Source organism: Notolabrus celidotus, chromosome 17 (genome assembly GCF_009762535.1).
Source record: "Notolabrus celidotus isolate fNotCel1 chromosome 17, fNotCel1.pri, whole genome shotgun sequence".
NCBI lineage: Eukaryota > Metazoa > Chordata > Actinopteri > Labriformes > Labridae > Notolabrus > Notolabrus celidotus.
This window is the reverse complement of record NC_048288.1, coordinates 9,225,868-9,241,224: the sequence shown is the minus strand read 5'-3', so window position 1 is coordinate 9,241,224 and position 15,357 is coordinate 9,225,868. Positions and strand designations below refer to the sequence as shown.

The 15,357-nt window shown below is 39.8% G+C and overlaps 2 protein-coding genes across 4 annotated transcripts; both read right to left on the bottom strand.

Moving 5' to 3' along the window:
* Nucleotides 1–1,419: 1,419 nt before the first annotated feature.
* On the bottom strand, nt 1,420–7,597 carry ppp1r42 (protein phosphatase 1, regulatory subunit 42). 3 transcript variants are annotated; one of them, XM_034706226.1, is made up of 9 exons: nt 7,555–7,583; nt 7,194–7,249; nt 5,918–6,128; nt 5,675–5,841; nt 5,442–5,580; nt 4,606–4,722; nt 2,872–2,989; nt 2,565–2,699; nt 1,420–2,199 (listed from the first exon to the last, which is right to left on the bottom strand). In XM_034706226.1, exons 3-9 carry the CDS (start codon nt 6,047–6,049, stop codon nt 2,087–2,089), a joined length of 921 nt encoding a protein of 306 aa, XP_034562117.1. In that variant the 5' UTR covers nt 6,050–6,128; nt 7,194–7,249; nt 7,555–7,583; the 3' UTR covers nt 1,420–2,086. The 3 variants fall into 3 exon arrangements, with proteins under 3 accessions (XP_034562117.1, XP_034562116.1, XP_034562118.1); XM_034706225.1 differs by lacking the exon at nt 7,194–7,249 and having other exon boundaries at nt 7,555–7,597; XM_034706227.1 differs by lacking the exon at nt 7,555–7,583 and having other exon boundaries at nt 7,100–7,213.
* Nucleotides 7,598–9,719: 2,122 nt separating this feature from the next.
* cops5 (COP9 signalosome subunit 5) lies at nt 9,720–15,189 on the bottom strand. The gene is made up of 8 exons (XM_034706224.1): nt 14,898–15,189; nt 14,421–14,655; nt 12,766–12,894; nt 12,310–12,375; nt 12,106–12,191; nt 11,860–11,971; nt 10,970–11,118; nt 9,720–9,991 (listed from the first exon to the last, which is right to left on the bottom strand). Exons 1-8 carry the CDS (start codon nt 15,032–15,034, stop codon nt 9,901–9,903), a joined length of 1,005 nt encoding a protein of 334 aa, XP_034562115.1. The 5' UTR covers nt 15,035–15,189; the 3' UTR covers nt 9,720–9,900.
* Nucleotides 15,190–15,357: the final 168 nt, after the last annotated feature.

Below are 15,357 nucleotides of genomic sequence, written 5' to 3'. Positions count from 1 at the left end.
CCAAAATGTCTGCAGCCCCTACCATGCACAGTCAATTCACAAAGTCGTGAGATCAGTTTGTGACTGGTTTAATGTGGAGTTTACCTCTGTTATCTCTCAAAGGCGCTGTCTTAAAAACAGACATGAAGACAATCCAAAGACTTCTTCAAAAGAGAAATGTGTCTTCGACGCAGAGCAGCCCCAGTCTGTGTCCAACTTATCCTTTTTAAAGCGGTGCGTCTGCAGAAAGCGGTGCGCAGCAGTCCCTGCGCGCTCATCCAACTCTTCACCTGAGTGCGTAAAAGTCTCAGGAGCCTTTAATTTATTGGATACACAACGCGGTGGATAAGCATTTCACTCCAGAGTAATTAATCATCGCCCCTTTACATTCTCCTACAGCAACGACTGGTCTCTCCCTTTCCTAACTTCTCTCTGTCGGAGGGCAGCAGAGGCTCGTTTTCAACGCCAGAGGCAGGACTCTCGTTTTCCTTCAACTCTCTTCTGTGGTGGGTCACATCCCTCTCTAATTGGCTGCAAACCTGACCCTGTATTTTCTTTATGAGCCTATCAAAAAGTGGAAGAAAGTTAGTCAAAATCACCTCAGAAATGTTCTCGTCACAGTCCCAAATAAAGGTTGGTCTCTCGAAAACGTTATTTGCAGCAGACCGTGAAGACAAGCTGACACGTGTAAGGCGATATGCAAAACATTTGACTAATTGCCAGTGTGTCCTGAACTGCAAGCTCATTGGAACAGCTAATAAATAAAGTCCAGCGCTGCAATCAACAGGCAGGCATTGAGGAAATTCTTGTGAGACTCATAAATTAATCACTCTGATTTCCAAGGCTCCAAACGGAGAAGTCGGCAAATTAATGAAAGGAATTATTCATAATATGTATATCCTCGGACTGTTCTTAATAAATATTGTTTTTGTAAGGATGGAGTAACACTACTGCTTCAGGCCACTAATTATACCAAAGAGTAGAGGGAGGTTAAGTCAGCTTGTTCCCCTAATAACCCCACATCTTCCCGGGGTTAAACACCCACGTGCCTCCTTAAGACTCATTCAAACATTTAATGATGATAATAAACACATCCGGATCGTTACTGTGTTTGCAATAAAAAAGGACAGAATCATTTATCACGGCATGTATTGTTAGCTTTAGATAATCTAAAGCCTTGTAATATCAGGGCAGAGTGATCATTTAGATTGTGCCACTCTGCATCTCTCCTTCACTTATTTCTTACATTTCATGCAGAAGAAAAATCACACCAAGTAGAAAGAGCAGGACCATCAGGAGGAGAACAGTTTGAGTTGGATAGATGTTTTATGTCCTCAGATCTCAAATATGTCATTAGAATTAAAGATGTAAAAGTAAAGAAAAATGTTCATAAAAGCATAACTCTTTATTTTATTCTTTTTTCACTTCCAAACAACTAGATTATTTCAAGGGTTTTTATTAGTTTAAAGGAAATTCAGTTTAGTTACAACAATAATAAAAATGTGAAATAGTTTCAATATTCTGTGAAAAAAAATCTTATTTTACACCACTTAAATCTACTATAGGTGATTCTGAAGTCCAGTGGTCTACGGAAATCCAACTGTGTCCTGCCTCTCTTTAGAAAGAAAGTGTTAAAAGCCAAGCAGTAGCAGAGTTATACCTGTGCTCTGGCTTATTTGTGCACATGTGGAGATTTTAGTGGACTGTGTATTAAGCCTCCAGATGACTGCATACGGGCAATGTTGAGATAGCCAAGGGACTGAGGAGTCCACTCATAGGAATATTTCATTTCTATGCCCTGTGATAATGCAGAAAAGAAGGAACAGTCACAATCAAATAACAGATCACCTGTCATTGAATATATTTCCTGATGTAGAATTAGTTTGAGAATGTTTTGTAGACTGGCAGCAATGCTAATCAAGGAAGCACGATCACAAAACAGGAATTTATTTGTTCAGAAGGAAGAATGAGGGAAACTGAAATAACAGACTATAAAACTTCAGAATAAAACTCAGCTAACACACTCTACTTGATGCTCTGTGTGACAGCTGAGTGTGCTGAGACTATGACAGCTAAAATAAAACAACTCTGTAGTTTCAGTGGAGTTTTAACTGAGATCTCTGTGAACGATGACCGCAGGCCTGAGAGGCTGCAATGTCTGCATCTTTACGTGGCTGTATTTGTGAGCAGGATGTGGACCCTGAACCGTGTTAAAGTCACCTGCAGAATAAACAAAAGGACTAAATAAGAAGCATGCACACACACCCAAATAAATTAACATTAAAAAAAGGCCACAACAGAAAACATTGGGAATATGTTTGAAAATATAATTCATGTGTTTTTGTTAGTTTCTACATAAAACTGTGTTCTCAGGCTGTAGCTGAGTCTCCACTCTGTCATCTTTCATTCTACTGTACTTCAAATAAATCAAAGATGAGAGAATGTAATAAAAAGGGACATTTGTATTTGTTAATGCAGGGTCAGTGGGTCAAAATATAACTGACCCCATGCATTACAAATAGAGGATGACTGTGAAAACACAGGAAAAGATCTTACAGCAGATTTGAACCAATTTCATAACTTACTTGTGAAGGGATAAGGAATCAGCTGTCCGTTTGTCACATGCTGGTTGTTTTTTATCTTCTTCGCCTCTTTAGATGCTTTCCAGTTCAAGAGAAACTGTCTGGTTGTCTCATTGATTTCCCTTCCATCAAGAATTACTGTGTGAAGAAAGAAAGAACAGCAAAGTACATTTTAAAAGTGTGAATTAAACTACATGATGAACTTTTATTCTCTAAGAGGTGACTTAAACATTAGTCCAGGTTGGTCAGAGTAGTGAGGTACATTTTCTGATCAGGAAGCCGTTTGGAAAGACCATGCGTGATGTCTCACCCAGGCTCGTGCACACAGTTATCAGGCGGTCTCTGTACTTTGCTCTTTTGCACACAGGATTTCCACTCAGATCCGTCTGAAGCAGCAGAGGCCAGTGGCTCAACACTTCCTCTACCTCCTGAAAATGTACAAAGAAGGAAAAATCTTAATCTATAATAAGCTGTGTGTTCATTTAATCTACTAATTATTCTGCTTTATAAACACACAGGAAGCAATGGACAACTTTCTTCACACATCTGACGCATATTCATAATGTGATTACTAATCAGAGACAAACACCAGGGTGACTTTTAAAGCCTATGTATATGTGGATGTTAATGTGAGGTACAAGGGCCAGAGGAGGTGCATAAACAACACATCAGTCCATTTTAATAAACAGTGTCGCCGGTGTCGTGTAACTACAAGTTTTCTCCTGGGGCGGAGTGAGCCTGGCTCCTCCAGCCAGTTGCCTGCAGTTGTATGTTTATCTAAAGGCACATTAATCCAAGCCTGGAAATATGAACACTCTCTGGACACGCTCTGATTGTTCATTGCCTTCCTGTCTTGGCCAAAGCGCTTCCACTTTTCCAGCTCGTGCTGCAATCAGTTCAGAGGGGACCCCTGAGCGCCGCGCGCTCCCAGGCTTTGATAAATGATCGTGTCAGGGCCGTCACTCAGAAGGCCCTCACCGAAGAGCAGCCCAGTGCCAAATTGCCCCCCACGCGGGGGCGTAGAGAACAGCAGAGCCAGGATACTCACTGAGCTCGGCTTGGCTGGACTAATGATGGGCCAGTTATGAACCTGTATTTGACCAGGCCTTCGATTCCCCTGTCCTCTCTGCCCTGCACACTGCTAACGGCCTCCGAAGATGCTCCCCATTTGTCACCCTGGCTGACTGCCTGTCATAATCTATTATAAAAAATCCATAATGTTTCCTCTGGATTCTGAGCAAATGGCGCAAAAGAAGGGATTGATCCTTCGGAGTGCTGTCTTTGCAGGATCAATAGAGGCAGACAGGTTGTATAAATTATAGGAGATATCTCCTAAAAACAACACGTGTATGGCAATTACCTGCATCAAAGTTCTCAAAGGAAAGTCACTTATGTTAAAAAAGTCGCCTGAGTTAGAAAGTGCCCTGAGGTATCAGCATTTACAGTTAACATTTCAATTCAGACAAAACAAATCTGCCATCAGAGAGTGACCCTCAAAAACAAGCAGGTCGTTTTCAAAGAAGTCCTGGAGCATGAATCAAACCTCTGCTTCGGATGAATCTCTGTAAAGTTCAGTCCTGCCGGTTCAAGGTATCAAATAGAGGAATCTGAGGTGGAGAGGAAAATTCAGCCTCCAGAGGAAAAAGAGAAACTTGTGCTTGTTTAAAGCTGTCAGCGAGAAAAGTCTCGGGGGAACAGCTCGCTGATTTGTTGAATAATTCTGACCCTGTGCGAGTCATGGAGACTGGGAACCTACAGCGGGATTTGCAGGATTTGGTTCTTTAGAACCCTGTTCTCCATATCATTTCACACATGACTGCAGACAGCTACGGAACAATGTTAATGCTGACCCGATCGACCAATATCTGCTGTGCGGACTTTAATGCAGCGTGTCACATGTAGTTGCTGTGATGTGGTGCTATTTACTTTAATTGTAGCTCAGTGCACAGAGTTCAGTTGGTTTACCTCCGTCATACAGAACCAGAGGATCTAACAGACCTTAGATCTGATCAGATCGTATAATTTTTAGGAACGTTGTACTTACCTCCATATTGTTTAATTTATTGTCAGCAGCAGAGACATGCTGGAGCTCCTTCAGCACGGCCAGGTCTTTGATGTCATCAATGTTGTTGTTATTGATATTTAGGACACAAAGAGAGTGCTGTGAGAGAATTCAAAAGGGGAACACAGTTTATAAAATAAAGGAATATAACAAATAGATATCAACCTGAATGATTCTTTTTTTATGGAAAGTAAGGTTATAAAACAGAGACAGTCTTTCTTTGAAACCACTTTACTCACACACATTGCAAAAAACACATTATGTTACTTTCGTTAACTTTTATGGTTTTATCTCTTTAAAGGCGGAAAACAGCCGGATCATGTCAGAGTCTAGATAGTGCTGCTGCTAAGTATTCATCTGGGTCTCTGAACATCTATAACGGCACATATATATATGCTGGAACTCTTCAAATTTACACAGCAATTTCTTTAATTATCCAAACAAACCAGAAGCTGAGATCTTTGGTGTGTTTATCCATGGCCTGGGCAGTAAACAAAGTAAACAGAGCTAACTGATTTGTCGGACCAGAGAGAGCAACAGAGGTCTCTTTGACATCATCAAACCCAGCGCAACACTGCTCTTACATAGATCACCGGCCTCTGAGTGGGCTGAGATCTCCTGATGTGGATGCGATCACCTACCACGGTGTTCGCCACACATACACAGCTGTTAAAAGATAAAATCAGGCTTCCCTCTGATATTTTAGCAACTTCAAAAACATATATTAGTAAATAAAGAGAGCCCATATTCCTCAAGGAAGGTGGATCATCCTTGCATCAGACTATCTTTGTACAGATCAGAGTAAAAATAGGTCATACAGCAAGAGAGAGGAGAGTCCTGGGGTCAAAGAGCAGCTTCTCCCCTGGTGCCAGCCTTTGGTTCTCCAGATGAAGCTCCTTTAGCTCACAGAGTCTCTCTAAGCCCTCCACCACCGCGATCCTGTTTCCACCCAGATACCTACAATAAAAAGAAAACCACACACACACACTCAGATACACCTGAGACTTTAAATTCATGCACGAGAAACAAGCAATTAAACATGCCTACTCACAGCTTGGAGAGCTTCTGCAGATTGAAGAGGTTGTCGATATGACTGATGTTGTTGTTCTGCATGTACAGATGAGTGAGGTTGGAGGCAAAGTCAAGGTTACAAATGTGTGTGATCAGATTGTCGTACAGGTAGAGGACGGTGAGGTTTCTACAAGTGGAGATGTCACCCTGGAAACAGAAAATTAAAACATAAGAGGAAGAAAAGCACATGTTTAAATTCTGTGTATTAATAATGGCTACTCACAATGTCTTCAATACTCTTGCCAGAAAAGTGGAGGTGTGTGAGGGCCCTGAGGTACTCCGGAAAGGAGAGGCCCCTTTTCTTTTTGAAGTGGTTTTTAGATTTAGCAATCACATCTAGGGTCAGGCACACCATGGTGGCTCGTCACAGACGCTGCTTCAGAGAGGATGCTTTTCAGCTTCAGCCAAGCATTCAGAGAGCCGCCAAGAGCCGTCTATGAGGGAGGAAGCAGACACGTGAGCTGAGATACACCACAGCAGGCACACAGATGTTCCTCATAATAACTATCTATGAATTACAAATGATTTCAGAGTTTGTAAACACAAATGCTAGGACTGGATTAACTTTGTCCATTACTTTAAATAGCCTAAAACCTATGTGTCAATTCACAGGTAGGGATAACGGATGAAAAATAAGAATCACTGTTCAGAGGAAATTTGCCAAGAGGCCAAATGTGCGGTGACCACTCTCTGTGTTGTAATCAGAGCAGCCAATTCCCAAAGCAGCACCCAAGGGACTTTAATTAGCACTATACCTGACTTTATGATATGAAAATCTGCTCTGTGATATTATTTTGAATTCACGTGTAAATATAAATCACCTCACCTGCAGCTGTTTGTACAGCAGTCAGCGTGTGTAGTTTTTTTTTACATTTTAAATTTTTGTTATTGGACAGCAGTTTGTTATACAGAGCATTGACATATAAGAGAGAGAATAATGTTAATTTCCTCTGCAGTCCTCTGTTTTTAAAGATTATTAGAACTAAATACAACCTGGGGATGACAATATGTATACATTAGAGTGAGCCAGAAACATTTCAGGGAGAGATAAGTGACAGAAAATCACACAAAAACAAACGACCCCGCCCCCCCCAAAACAACGCTGTTAGCTAAGACAAGACAGCATCACCGAGCCCTTGAGTGGTGTCATCCACAAAATCTGTCCGTAAGGGTTTTACATAGTTAGTCCACTTGGTCCAGAGTTCAAGAAATACATCCTTCTGAAGTCGTAAACAGAAAATAATCCTTTCCATAACATCAATATAATTTGCTAAATCAATCCACTCCTGTATTGTGGGAGGTTCAGGAAGCAACCAGCGCCTCATGATGGCTTTTTTGTGTGTGTAGTTTGACTATGGTGATGGGTGGAGAAAAGTAGAGAGGTGTGACAGTGGGTGTTATCCACGTTTGATCCTAAGACATCAGGCCGAGGGTCCATGAGACAGGAGACCCTGATCAATAACTCAGAGCTGCAGTATGGACAGAAGATGTAGACTAACTTAACACACTACAGGGCCTCTCCTCTCTGGGGACTTTAGGGGATAACACTTTATCACTGTCAGAGAGAAAAACAAAGATGTCAGTATGAAGCACAAAAGACAAGGCGAGGGTGAGGGAATATTCATATTAGTTAATGCTGACAGGTCAAAGAAAGCTTCAGAGGGTCCAGAAAGATTCAGGAGCAGGATGTGAAAAAGCAACAATGCCAACATAGGAGGAGGGAAACAGAGGCTACTGTCAGGGTAGCTAAAAAGACAGCGTCCAGAACTACATTCAGCCCCTCACAAACAAATGTTAATGTTTCATGTATTCATCTAAATCTGAAATGCGGCGACAACAACAACAAAAACAACAACTTACCTGCTTCTTCAGCTGGTTTGTTTGTCTCATCATGTTGCTATAGAAACCGCGGAAACAAAGCGTCGGTCACAAACTTTAAAGGGTCACAGAATTTGTCAAAACACCACCAAAGCGGAAGTTAACGGTGAAATGTGTTCAGCGTTTTTTGGTACAGTGAAGAAAATTATCTTTGTTACATCCAAACATTAAAAACTGGTGCCGTAATTTTTGCGCACATAATAAATCAAATATGACATCAATTATTCTATTTTAATATTTAATTACCGGTATTTTGATGGCATATTTGTGATTGATAGCAAGCCAAAACGTGACGGTGCGACACTTGGTTTGGCCAGAAGGAATTCCATAACTATTCCGCAAAACTAGCAAAAATGTACCATTTTTTTTAAAGTATGAGGAGTTTAACATTGGCTTTAACGAAAGCACAATAACACAAATGACATACGCAGAACGAAAAGTGTAACAGAATTGTATGCTGCTAATGTATTTTTATTCCTTGCTCTTGGTTGTGGCTGTGGTGACATGTCTCCATCCTATAGCGTCTATCTTAATGGTAACTTTCCAAATTAGGGTCACATCCTCTTCCATCAGTGACCCCTGTATAGCTAATCTATATCATGTCAGGACCCGGGGTTTCCTGTTGAGGAGTGACTTACCTCCACTTATGCAGGAGCACATGGCAGAGAGGAAGTGCAGCAGTTCCAACTTTCTGAGCTGGGATCAGCTTCTTCACACATGGCACCAGGCTGGTGGAACTAATTCCTCTGAGAGCCAATCTAAACATAACATCTATAGTTCTTAGTAGGGTCATTAGATTTTTAGGGCCTCCATACTGTAGTTACCCAAAGCTATTAATCATGGGCCACATCAATCTGCTGCTCTTGCATCAGTCACTGACAAATCATCCTGTCCTTCACCACCTTAGTTTTCTGCAGACAGCTGAAGCGAAGGCCTTCCTCTGCAATCTGTGAAAGCTTTTCTTTATTACAATGAGGAACATACTTTAGAATTAAAGAATTGTTAAATGTCAGAAATGTAAGGTAAGAGACCCGGGTAAATGGATTTTTGGCTGCCCACAATTTGACTTGATTAGAATTTACATAAATGTTCCTATTCCACTTTTAGTCATGCATACAAATGTCCATCTGGTGATAATCACAATATTTACATGTCCAATGAGTTCAATCTGTTTCTGATTCTTAAATCCCCAAGAAAAACCAAACATTAGGGGAAACTATTTTAGAACAGCATACTCCGAATACTTCCTCAGACCTGTGACAGTCAAGCATGTAATATATTTAAATATCTGGCAAAAACATAAGCTGTTGAGCATACCGCATGTGCAGATTATCTATTAAACTATTTCAGCTTCTCTGAATTACATTAAATATAATCTAATAAGTTTCCTCTTCCTACACCGCTACACTGAAATGCCCTCAATGTAAGGTGAAGTTGAAATAATGGTAAAAGAAAATCATTATAAGAAGTGGTGCCAAAGCTCATACTCATGAGAAAAAACAGTCACCTCCTGAGCTCCACTGGGACGGTCTCCTCTGCGATACATGACATCAAAAATATACACTCAGCCATCACAATACCACAAAAAAAAAAGAGTTGACACTAACCGAGCCCAACGTCTCTGTCTGTAAGAAACGCAGACTTGGCGAGCATCTGCTTCGATGGAGAGCAGACGCGCTGGCTGAATAGACTCCAGTGTGTACGGCCACTGTTCCTGCGCTGCATCACTGCCACACCAAAACCTGACGAGCTAGCCACTCTGCCGGAGTGTGCACCACCAAAACCCAAACTGTGACTCCACAGAGACATCCCATACATGGCAGCCGATTCCTGTTGACCCTGAGCAGAAGCCTGAGTATGTTGTTCCATTGTGTAATGAAGTGACGGGCTGCACTTGAATGACTGACAGGGGCTAGGTCAGGTTGTGTGTTATGTGCAATTACGGTGTATTTGAATTCCAGGTTACATAAGATTATGCCTGCATGCTAAAGAAGTAAAACATTTACACTATGTATCTGCATAGGACTCAAAATATGAAGTAAAATATCCGTCTTAGAAATTGTTCAATTTCCCAGCAGCAAGAGGAGTTTTTATTGATGAATGTTGACTTAAATGTTTTTTATAAAGTAGTATAAAATACACACATACACAGCTTCAACGTATGCTTTATTTTTTGCATGACTCAATAATCTGTAATTCTAACATAAGAAGAAACTGAATAAAAAAAAGAACTCCCTTCACAGAATACAACCCCTTAGCAGTTAAACACAAACCAGTAAGTGCCAGACATGCACAAGAAATCCAGGAGAGCTGGTCTGCAGTTCAGCTTTAATTTGAAGACGTGTTGATCTGATTGAAGAGTTTGTCCTTGATGACTTGAGACATCAGACCGTGGATAGCTTCAATGGTCGTCTTGCAGCTGAAACAGAACACAGAGGGAGAAATGAAGGTTGGTTCGATTCATGCAGCAAAGCAGAGATGCTCAATGTACACTGGCATGAGTAGAATTTCCAGCAGCAAATACAGAAGGTGGTGTTTATTTATTTATTTATTGTGCCATGTTTCTATATGTGTTTCTGATATTGATGGCATAAATAAACAGATTAGGTGCAGATGCTCTTTTGGTCTGTATGAATGAAGAAAACAGAATAATTTTCCTTTAAAAAATATAGAATTTCATTAAATATTTAGGTGCAGCAGGATTATATATTTCTTCTTTTTCTGAAGACTACCTGAAGAAGGAAAGTTACAAAATAAACAGGCTTTGGTGGACTGACAGAAAATGTATCAGGAGATATTTTCATAATCCAATCACAGTTTGATAAAGTATCTGACATTTTTTAGATTACAGATTAATTAATTAGCATAATAAATAATTGAAACTCCTCTGTTTTGATAATGTGAGGGGCATTTTTGATTACTTGACATTTTATAGAAGGAAATTAAATAAATTGAGAAATTAATCTGCAGATTCAAACTGTATCAAAAGTTGCTTCAAGCCCTTCAGTCAAATGTTCACCTGGATTGTAAAATTACATTCCACACAGTGATCGCATGAACAATAATCCTTTGTAATTATTTTAACTGCATCAAAAATGTTTGTGACAATGAGCTGAAACAGATTATCTGTCATTTTAAAAAAGGGTTACAGAAATAAATGAAGAGTATTCTCAAAACTGTGGTTTAGTTGGTGCATACTGCGTGCCAGATGTTTTTCTTTAAAAGCTGAAGGAAATAATCAAAGTAATCCCAAAACTGCTTTATTATTCGTTTAAAGGCTTACAGTGAGCAATAGGACAGCTATTATCAAAGAACTGACATTATAAAGCCCAAAACAAATGAAGTTGATGCTGAACGACACACATCCTTATTTTCTGAGAGTAACAAAAAGGTGTACCTGTCTCTTGTTGCTTTGGCCAGTTTGTCCTCAGACTTCCTGTCATGTGTGTCCAACCCGAGCATGAAGCTTCCTCTGCCCAGCTGAGCCTCCGACTGCTCCAGCTTCTCAGACAGGTCAAATACCTGGCCTGTAGTGTAGTCTGAGTTCTGACCATCCAACAAGAACACACACACATACACACACACCCATTCATGCACAATTTACCAACAAAAGATAGATAACAGATTTCCCACAAAGAAAAACATTTTTGCAGAAAGGCAACAAATCTGTGTAACGAGCTGCAGGAACACTTTGTGTCTCACGGTGAATGAAAAGAAGTCGGGGAAAGTTTGCTTAAGGTGAGGCCGTGTTTTTAGTGGGAAAGGTAATTAAAACACAATGACACAGGGGCCCCCGACTGCGGTGACAGTGTAGCAACTGACAAAGCCTGTCACCCAGGGAGCAGCTCATTCCTGACATGTCGTCAATTCATCTTCATCCAGAATGCCAAAGAGCTCAATGTTTGGATAAGCCTGATGCCTATTTAGACTGTTTAGTCAAGCTCGGGACGGAGTGACTGCATCCACAAAGGGAATTCACATGAGGGGCTTTCAATCTTTACAATGAAGTACGGGGAGAGAAGAGATGATCCATGGTGAACCACGACAGTGTCTGTACGACTAGAGTCAGGTCAAACTTCAACACTTATCTCCCCTTGTTAAAAAGTTCAAATGAAGCTTATTACTTATATCAATAAACAATGCCTCCTGGCTACTACGCTGCAATAAATCACCACATCACAAGCTGGCGACCACATGTCCCAATGAGTTATAGAGTCATAATTAACCATAAATCAAAGTGTCAAACAATTAGCTAAGTCTTAGGGGTTTTTGGCGTTGCTTACATACCGTGAGGAGACTTGAGGAACTTAAAGTATTGACCCAATATTTATTCCAAAGGAGCTCCAGAAGCTTCCTATCAAGGGAGGACTTGAAGTAAGTGACCTCCAAGGCATAATACCTGAAGAAAACAAGTAAAGACACAACAAAGGATTTAGTTATTCATGTATTAAATTACTGCAGTTCATGTAAAAACCTAAATATGAAATGTACATTTAATGCACGTTAGTCATATTCTTTTAAATCAATACTCACTGTTTACAGTGAACACCAAAGTCTTCAATCTTGTTCAAGGGGATGGTCTGATACTCTGAGGGTCCCTCATCAGGAGGTTTATAACCCTGAAGATCCAGAGAGATGACAACAATAAAATAACAGTTTTAACCATGAAAATTACCTTCAGAAAAGAAAAAGTAATAAAGAACTGGCAATGCATAATGTACATGTTCTTTGCCGTACCTTTGGATAGGTCCTGAAGGCGCCGAGGTTGACTTTCCCTGCAGATATAGTCCGAGTGGGGTCGATCTGTGCAAAGCAAGATACAGTAGAACAGGAAAACAAAGTCAGGGGTCAGATCAACCTCCAGGGACCACTCAAATCTGGCCACCAGGAGCCTTTTACAGGAGCCCGTCACTGTGCTTAAAACACACACTTCATTACACACCGCCGTGGCATCGAAACCAAAGGCTCAGCCACGTGAAGTGTAAATAGCAGATATGGTTGCAATAGCAAAATATTAATCAGTAGGGAAACCTACAGTTCATACATCAGTGATCTCAGTTACACAGTATGCACATATACTCATACTAAGAGAGTTCAGATCGTACTTTACTGAGTACCAGTCTAATGTCATGCAAAAAGAAATCACAGCAGTTATCTTGAACTGAAAAATGATGTCTCTATCTGCAGACTTACGACTACAGCAACAAAAGGCTCCTGGAACTGCTGGTTGAGCATTTGAGTGCTGACATCTATGCCCGAGAGCCAGCATCCGTAACCCGGGTGACTGTGATACCAGCCAATCGCGTTCTCCAGCCGGCCGACCTGAAGGGTTAAAGATATGTGAAGGTTTTATTCTGGCATGAAATACACTGCAATTAGAGAAAGACATTTTTAAAAATAGATTATTATTATAGATTATTATTGCTGTTTGTATTTTGTGTTATTGGCATTTTAAAGGAAAATGTTTCATCAAAAATCTGTAAATCAATAATATCAGAAGAAAAGTATTATTTATGTTGGGTTTTTTTTTAAATACAAAAAACCCAATAAAGCTTCTAGCGATCTTATTAGAACATAACAGAGTCTGAACATTAACTTAATCAAGGACTCGTGCTGAAATAAATAAAGGTATTACACAAAAATGATTAGTTCATTGTAGAATACACCATACCACTTTGTTTATATATGCTATCAAATAATTCTATTTATCTGTTTATTGTTTATGTGTTCGGGATAGAAATTTACATAGATAAACTGAGAACAGTCATCCCATGCAATTATCAAAGTGTTTGTAGTGAAGGCTAATTTGCAACACCCGTCCCTTTAAAGCTCTTGAGAGAGTAAAAGATTAAAACGGTGCGTTTAAAAAAAAAAAAAAAGGTGTGTGAAGTAAAGTGTACAAAATTAAATAAACACACATTGGGCTGTGACAAAAAGTACAGAGAATCAGACATGAGTGCAGGTTTGTTGCTCAATTAATGTTTAACTTAGTGAAGTTTGTAATGAGTGATCAGGTAGAGAGATTCAGGATTTGACTCCTTTACAGAGACTGCTGTTTGAGCCAAAGATGTTTTGCAGAATGAGACTTTACAGCAACCACTCAAAGCTGCTCTGGTGGAGCTGCTGCAGTTCTATACTCTACACTTGTGTAATTGATACAGTGCAATAAGAAATTTAAAAATCTGTAGAGATTTTTTTTTTTTTTTATAGAATTTAAGTATTCTATGGTTTAAGTAGCAGGAAAAAATGTCTGGCTTTTTAAAAACAGTAAATTAATTCTTCTAATAATTTAGTTAACATTATTAAAAGGTAAATACATTAAAAATCTTAAATGTGTATTCTTGAGTTCACTTTGCAACTTTACCTATAATGTCCTAATGACATGAAGGCTAACAAAGTAGAAGGCGCTATGGTCGGTAAATTTATGAAATCTGAGGATTAATTTACATCAGGGTGGAAAGTCGTTTAGTGTTGTCTGATTTAAAAACATACTTTTAGCAGGTCTTTTAGAAGAGGTGGATGAAATGTTTTAAAATAATTGAATCTACAGAAAATTAAGGATTACTAATAAATAATAAGGATTAGGATTATAATAATAAGGATTATGATAAATGACTGTGCTGTGTTTTGTGACTGTATTGTTCATGTTGTTTGTTGAGTGTGAACAGACCCTTGTGGCACATGAGTTTCCCCCACAGGGTATTAATAAAGTTCTCTAATCTAATCTAATAATCTAAAGAAAAAGGAACAGAATTAAACTATGCGCAGAGTGTGTGAAGGGTTTGGTCTCTCCTCTCTTTAGACATGAAACCTATTTGGTGTTTCTTGGTGAAAGTCAGAGCCCGAACCTGTTTGGCATTTTCAATGTAGGCAGCCATGTATTCATATGCTGCAGCCTGGGCGTTGACCCTGGTCTCGGTGCCCTCCACAGGCAGGGCAAAGCTGTCCATGATGATCATGGTTTCACCGTCCACCTTCCCCAGCATGAGGCCCATCACCTCCAGGTTCCCCCCAGACCTGGCGTGCATCACCATCTTCAGCAGGGCCAAGGCGGAGATCTTGCAGTACTTGAAATAGTGATGACTGTGGGTCAAAGAAAGACCTATTTATTCAATATCAATAACATTAAATATTATCTCAAGTGTGTGTTTGCAAATACAAACAGCATTCAGTGTGTGTGACTGTTGTTGACAAACAAACTGATGCTAGTTTGTAACAAAGCTAGCGAGGATACTATAACAACAGCAGACCCCGGACATTTAGCTAGAGAACCACACAAACACATGAACACACGACTTTAGTCCACCTTACTGTCCCGTACTTACTCCTTTGTCCAAGGCTTTGCAGCGAGGATTTCTTGTTGTTGCTTTTTGTCATATTTGTATATTTCATCTATGCTCTGTACTTCCTGCATGCTATTCGATAGTTCCCATGTTTTCTGCGCCGTGCTGCTTCCAGCCATGATGAATAATCTTCACAAAAAACACGAGTGGTTAAAAAAAAGCCTTGTTTCTGATCAAATAGGAGGGGAAATGTTATATTTCTCCAAAAACACTGATACCGTAACAGGGCCACAAGCAGACTCAGGGAGCCATGACACTGGATCAAACAAATATACCAAAGGGCGATTGTAGGTGATATTTGTCTCAGTCGTGTACAAATTTGCTTTAAACACATTTTTACAACACATTCAAATCCATTATTTAGAAATATATGAAATACAAAATAATTGTTCACTTATACGGTATTTTACGAAAGATATCCCACATAAAAAAATGCAACCAC